The following is a 6,625-nucleotide window of genomic DNA, read 5'->3' on the forward strand; positions in this document are numbered from 1 at the left end:
TCCTCTCCATCTGAAGTGCCAAACACTGAGACATGTTGACTCTGCTTTCTGTATCTCCACCATCTAAACTTAGAAGCTTTACTGTGCTCCTCCCTTTGATTAGATTTAGGTGTTTTGCTCCATGTAATCTATGATTGCTTGGAGCAAAGGGCAGTCGTGTACTTTTAAATGGACTGTGGAAATATTTTCATAATATCCTGATCTCCTTCTTGTATCATCTCATCTGGATCACATGCTGAGGTTTTTTTTTTTTTTCTTTTTTTTGCCCAAGGTGAACCGGATTTAACCGCTTAGAGTCCACATGAAATCTGCTCCTCACTACCCAATAAAACATAAAAGACGCAGCAATGAGAACATTACAGGCAACATGAACATAATTTATTTCTTTTTAATAAAAACATTACATCACACACTTGTCTTTTTCGTAATAAATACCACAGGGCACCAAATATTATAACAGACCTCGCTGAACAACAAGAACTTGTGCGAAAATAGCTTGCAAACAGTTAGTAAACATTCAGCTGAGCGAAAGTGTTTTCACTCCAACCACATTTAAAACAAAACAAACAAAGAGAAAAAATGTGCACACATGAAATCTAAAGCAATATTTATTTATTTTATTTTTAAATTCACATTTCCATACATCAATTTCTAAGATCTGTTTGCCTTGAGCAACTTCTGTGCAGCAACTCTTTCTCACGACTCTTTGTGAGAACAGCTACGAAAATATTATGATACATGTGAACGGGCATATTTTTGTTTTTAAATGGTTTGTGGGTTCAAATTTGCGTTCAGGTTTTAAAAACTCCACCAACGCGACCTGAAAGTGCTCCAGAAAGTGCTGCTTTGGCAAGATGAACGACCGATCTAAATCTTGAGGGTGTTCTTGTGGGACAAAGTGACTTTTATTTCTTGAAAACAAAAGTGAATCATTGAGGACAGCATTAGCATTAGCCCACATAAACTTGAATCGCACTAATACATCTGTCCATGACATACGATGTATTCAGTTACCTTGAAATATGTGGGATTTGAGCTTGCCAACATTGTAATACAACCTCTAAGACTGTCTTTGGTAACCCATAATCCTCTTCAAAAAGACCCTTTTGTTTTAGATGTAATAAGTCCATCAGTTAGTAATCTGAGACAAGACATTGGTAGGAGGACTGAATGTGCACCGAAGGCATGTTATAAAACACCAGCTGTGCCTGGAATGTCATAATGTCAGCTCATCATTCAAGACTCATTGCACATAACAGCATCGTGTCCTCAAGGCATGAAGTGCATTCCTTATTATACAGAAGTATTGACAAAAACAGTAACCATTTATAACTGGGAGACAGATGAGGTGCAAGAATAGGCCACTGCCAGGAGGGAGCAGTGTAGAGGTATGGTTCAAAAGCACACTGGGCTAAATAAGCTCACTGTGAAAGGAAAAGGGCACAGACGTCCACAAATACAACACCACAGATATACAGCAGACATGCAAACAATCACCTGCACAGTGCAGTACAGTCTCAAAGACTTTCAAAAAAAAAATAAACAGCACAGTTTAATTTTGTGGCAATTTTTAAATTAAATTAAATAATATAAGAACTTGGTCTAATTCATTTACCATGTCTGTGCTTTCAGCATGCAGTGCGGTCAAAATGATGGGGAATTAAAAAAAAAAAAAAAAAGAAGAAGGAAAATGCTGAAGAACATTTACGATGACTTTCAACCCCTGCATTTACTTTGCCGTAAATCGGCACAGAAGGAAAAACAGAGATCGACATGCTGGAAAGCTTGCCTTTCACATGGCAAACATTGATGTGCAGAGATGCCGTATTTGCATCTATTCCTGTGGTCCGTGATAAGAGCAAAGATTGCAAATACAGTACATCAAGATTTCCTCTGAAAGAACAAAGTTCACAGTTTTGTCAGAGTCAGCTGATCTAAGTCCACACACAGAGGCAATGCTACATGCAGTAGCACCAATTTAGACTGGCAGAGAATCCCTGATCACCCCTCCCAGCTTTGAAAGCTAACTTTAGTGTTGTCACTTTGATCAGATCAAATAGAGAGCTCAGCTGAGTGAGGGAAGAAGTGGGAGGGGTCACACTTTCATTACCGCTGTTTACCCTAATGATCTCAGAAGCAATTTAGTTTGAAGCAAAGGTGAATTCCGCAGTAACATCCTGCTTGCTAAGTGCTCAACATTCATTAAGCCTCTCTCAAGTTGAGAAAAAAAATAAAACAAACAAAAAAAACATTTCCAGGAGCCTGCAATCCTAAAATGGGTGATAAGAACCGAAGTCTCATTTTCAGGTGGGACCTTTGGATCTCATCATAACCTGCAAATTGGAAACTCTACACTTGCTAATCCACTAATCTAGGGGTTGTTGGTTTTTTACTCAGGACTTATCTGATTCTCCAGCTAAACAACGGGGATAATGTATTTATTCATGTTTACTGGGGCTGGCCTCAGCTGGATCGAGGCGTTTCCTGGAAACTGCACAATCAGAAGCGTTTAAAGAAGAAACAGCTGGAACAGCTGAGACACGGACTCCTAAATGTCTTATCCAAATGCTGCACTGATGTCAGACATACAGAGATGCCGGACACATGGGGAAAAGAGTCTGGGAAATGTCAGGGGGAGGCGGAGACAAAAGGTGCACTCTTTAAGAGCGGTGACTGTTTTGGACTTCTGTTTATTGGCATGTAGTCACCCCTACCATATCCTGGACCTGGAGTTTATAACTTGGCCGTGTTGACGCCCTGTTTAGTATTATTATTATGTGTGGTTTGTACCCTTGTATTGTGAGGAAATGACTTCTCTGGTCGCAGTAAGCACAACATGTACTGAAACACAACAACCACAATTTTTTATAAGCTAACTAGGCTTGTGCAACCAAAAGGAGAACAACTACTGATGCATAGACTAACTAGTTCTCTGACACTTATGCAACAGTCACAAAATGAATCAAAATATCACATGCACATTGCACATTTGAACCGGCTGACAGAATGTGATAGATTTGACTTGTGCAGTTTCAAACCATAACAAATAAATAAATAAATAAATAGTTTTTTTCTTAATAATTTGCCCTATAAGCATTGAAGGGAAATGCCCTATAAGCATTGAAGGGAAATGCACAACATTATCCACAATGCCATTAACTCCCTGCTCAAAGATATCAAGTATCTTTACTGTTCATAAGGTCTCAGTGATACAACTAACACAAACTTTCAAGTTTTAGCAAAAGTTTTTAACAGACGATGCCCACAGGAGTTTTTCAAATTCATAGTGAGATACATAACTGCAAGCATGCATGTCTCTGGTGGGTATTGCTGACCACAGAAACTAACATGCAACAACCTGCAAAACACCAGAGCAGGATACAGACATTTCCTGCTTCACGTTTTGCTTTTTGTTTTTTGCTGATCTTTAGGGTACCTACAATCACACAGATGGAAAATGCAAACAGAGAAGATATCAGATTTGAATTTCATCAAATAGGGAATGTATGATTTGACACAAAGTAACAAAACTCCAAATGAGCACTCTTGAATGAAACTGACAGCTTTAAACTGAAAAAAAAACTATGCTAATAAAAGTTGTGACATCTTTCTCAAAAGTTTGAAACAATAAAACTTAACTGAAAGTAGATCATGTTTATGCTTATCACGGACCATTTTTTAAGATACTGGACACCTAAAACACAGACCTAGTTTAACTAAAGTTGACATAATATAAAAAAAGGACAGTTAAGACAAAAATGTTGTAAAGCTGCAATGAGGTAGATGCAAAAATAATTATGAAAAAACTATCTACAGTATTAATTCAATGTGCTTGAACTAAAAATGGAATACTTTCCTCAGCTCATAATGATCATTGCAGTTTCTTTAAAGAAGTCAACAGAGACTCTGCTAGTCACATTGACTAGGCTTACCTTCATCAGTCAATTAGGTCAAAAAATGTGTCTGATAGCAGTGTAAACACAGCTGGGTTTTCCTGATTAATGAAGTCTTAGAGCTCCAAATTTACAAGGAAGTTGTTACAGTCGACAAGCTTTTGTTGTTTCCATTTGGGTCCACTGTTTTGTCCGTTAGGCAGCAGACCCCTGCTCCTTTTTCCGGACACCTTTCACTGGTGTCCATATCGTCCAAGCTGCCCTTACTCCTTCCTTGTGGCTCACTCTGCCAGCTGTGCCTGCTGTAGAAGTATTCATTCATCGGTCCTGGATTGCTGAGGTGGTTCCTGTTTAAGCAGAGGATTTCCGTGAAAGCATACCTGAAATCAGGACTTCGGCAGTAAATGATGGGGTTGAAGGCAGAGTTTGAATAGCCTATCCAGTTGAGAATCTTGAAGGCGGCTTTGTAATCCTTTCCTTGTATGGACATCACTACGTTAAGCAGGAAGAATGGCAGCCAGCACAGAGTGAAAACTCCCATGATGATACCCAGTGTCTTTAGAGCTTTGTGTTCCCGAAGGCAAAACTTGGCCTTTTTAAGTCCACGCCCATTGTTATTTTCCAAAGATTTACTATCATCGCTGCTTTTCTGAAAGCGGCCAACACTTTGTTCAATCTTTTTCAGCTGTCGCCTGGCCTCTTGGAAAACACGACTGTAGACAAAAATCATAATGACCAAAGGTATGTAGAAGGAGATGATAGACGAGGTGATGCCATAAAATATGTTAACATCAAACTCGCAGCAGTTAGGGTTTTCATAGCAGGCCATAGCTGCTGTATCGTTTCGTACCCACCACTCCATATGTATCGGCAGGTACGATATCATTGATGCTATCACCCAAATCATCAGAATCACAAGTCGAGCTTTGCACTTTGTCAACATTGACTGGTAGCGGAAGGGTGAAGTGATGGCCAAATAGCGGTCTATGGCTATAACACACAAGGTCTCAATGCTTGCGGTCACACAGAGCACATCTGTTGCAGTCCAGAACATACACCAGAATTCGCCAAAGTGCCAAAAATTAAATATGTTGTTACTGGCACCAAAGGGAATCACAATGAGACCCATGACCAGGTCGGCACAGGCCAGAGACGTGATGAAGCAGTTAGTGACGGTCTGGAGACGCTGAAAGCGGGAAATTGCTGTTATGACCAATATGTTGCCAAAGACGATGACCAGAACCAGAAGAAACACGATCATGCCCAGCATGATCTTGACTGTGTCACTGGGGCCTTCCTCCGTCTTGTTCAGTGATGACGAGTTGCTCGAGTTGCTCATACCGAGGTTGACTGGAGTGGTTGTAGTTCCCATCTGAAGAGATCGTACGTGAACAACAAACACACACACAGGCATGCATGTGAGAATCAAACACAGATATAAACGCACACACGCACGCACACACATATCTGAATAAATATCACTATTTCAATGTAAAATTGCTCCATAAAACAGAAAAACACTAATAAAACAATGTTTGATATATATATATATATATATACTGAAACTAGTACTGACAAAAAAAAGAGAGAGAATAACATCAACACAGTCAAAACAACATATTTGTTCAAATCGAATCAGCTCCAGCATGCTTTAAAGACATGTTGCAAGCTAGAAAAAAAATTTAAGAAGAAACTACAAACCTCAACAGGTAGTTGTTGTGGTTCCTGCTTCCCATGCACCGAGACAACGTTCAGATAGTTCCTGCTAAGTTTTACATTCCACTGTTTTTTTTTTGTTGTTTTTTTAATCTTAGCGTGTTTCTCTCTTCAGTCCGTCAGTTGAGCAGTGTTTCCTCTAATGTGTCTCCCAGGCTATTTGTCAGAGCCCTTATAACATGCAGTGGTGACATCACGGCCAGCTCTCAGCCAATCAGGCAGCCCGCCTGCGGAGGGTGCTGAGAGCTCTCTGGAGTTTGAACACACTGTCCCTGCAGTTGCTGTTGCAGGGCTGCATGAAGCAAAAAAAATTGCTGCCAACACAAGCAAAGACTTGTAATTTACATATTTGAAAATTTATTGCAAATTTCTTCCGGCATGTGAATTGTTTACAGTACGTCCAAACAGTGAGTCCTGGTGAAACTATTCTTGAAAATAGGGGTCAAAGCATTTGTCTGTATAGTTTGGATCAAACTAAAACCATGTGACCTTGTTTTCAACATTTTATGATTACAGGTATAATTCATTAAAATTTCTGACTGGCACGTGAAACCAATATTAAAGTTAAAGTTCTATTGATATATGATTTATTGGACGAATGGATTTTTATCACTCTTCTTGTCAAGACAAAACCTTGGAATGCTGTGGAGCTTGTGTGTGTGTCCGTATGTGTGTTTAGATGTTTTGATATTTTAAATATAGAAGTTCTTTGCAGAGTAGACTAAAATCAAAACTGACTGAGTTTCTACCAGTAAGTTGAATTTAAAAAAAAAACAAAACATTTCCGTGCATGTAATACAACAATAATAAACACCTAAAGGGTAAACTGAAAAAAATTCCCTCCTAAGTATGGTATGAATCCGCACCCATGGCCCTGAGAGGGTAGTCAGCTTGACACTAACTGTCACACTATACTGCACCAACAAAAAAAGCCTGTTTTGATTGACCACAAATTTGCATGCTATAATTACATTTTTATTAATATTAGGACTATGCAAAGACTAACATGCAGGTAC

The 6,625-nt window shown here is 39.2% G+C and overlaps 1 protein-coding gene across 1 annotated transcript; it reads right to left on the bottom strand.

The window, feature by feature from the left end:
• Positions 1 to 356: 356 nt before the first annotated feature.
• adrb2a (adrenoceptor beta 2, surface a) lies at positions 357 to 5,766 on the bottom strand. Its single transcript, XM_017433052.3, has 2 exons — positions 5,595 to 5,766; positions 357 to 5,265 (listed from the first exon to the last, which is right to left on the bottom strand). Exon 2 carries the CDS (start codon positions 5,263 to 5,265, stop codon positions 4,024 to 4,026), a length of 1,242 nt encoding a protein of 413 aa, XP_017288541.1. The 5' UTR covers positions 5,595 to 5,766; the 3' UTR covers positions 357 to 4,023.
• Between the last annotated feature and the right edge of the window lie 859 nt (positions 5,767 to 6,625).

This window comes from Kryptolebias marmoratus, linkage group LG9, assembly GCF_001649575.2.
Source record: "Kryptolebias marmoratus isolate JLee-2015 linkage group LG9, ASM164957v2, whole genome shotgun sequence".
NCBI lineage: Eukaryota > Metazoa > Chordata > Actinopteri > Cyprinodontiformes > Rivulidae > Kryptolebias > Kryptolebias marmoratus.

What these genes read in the sequence shown, in the direction of transcription:
- adrb2a (XM_017433052.3), bottom strand. Translation starts at nt 5,265, where the DNA reads ATGGGAACTACAACCACTCCAGTCAACCTCGGTATGAGCAACTCGAGC.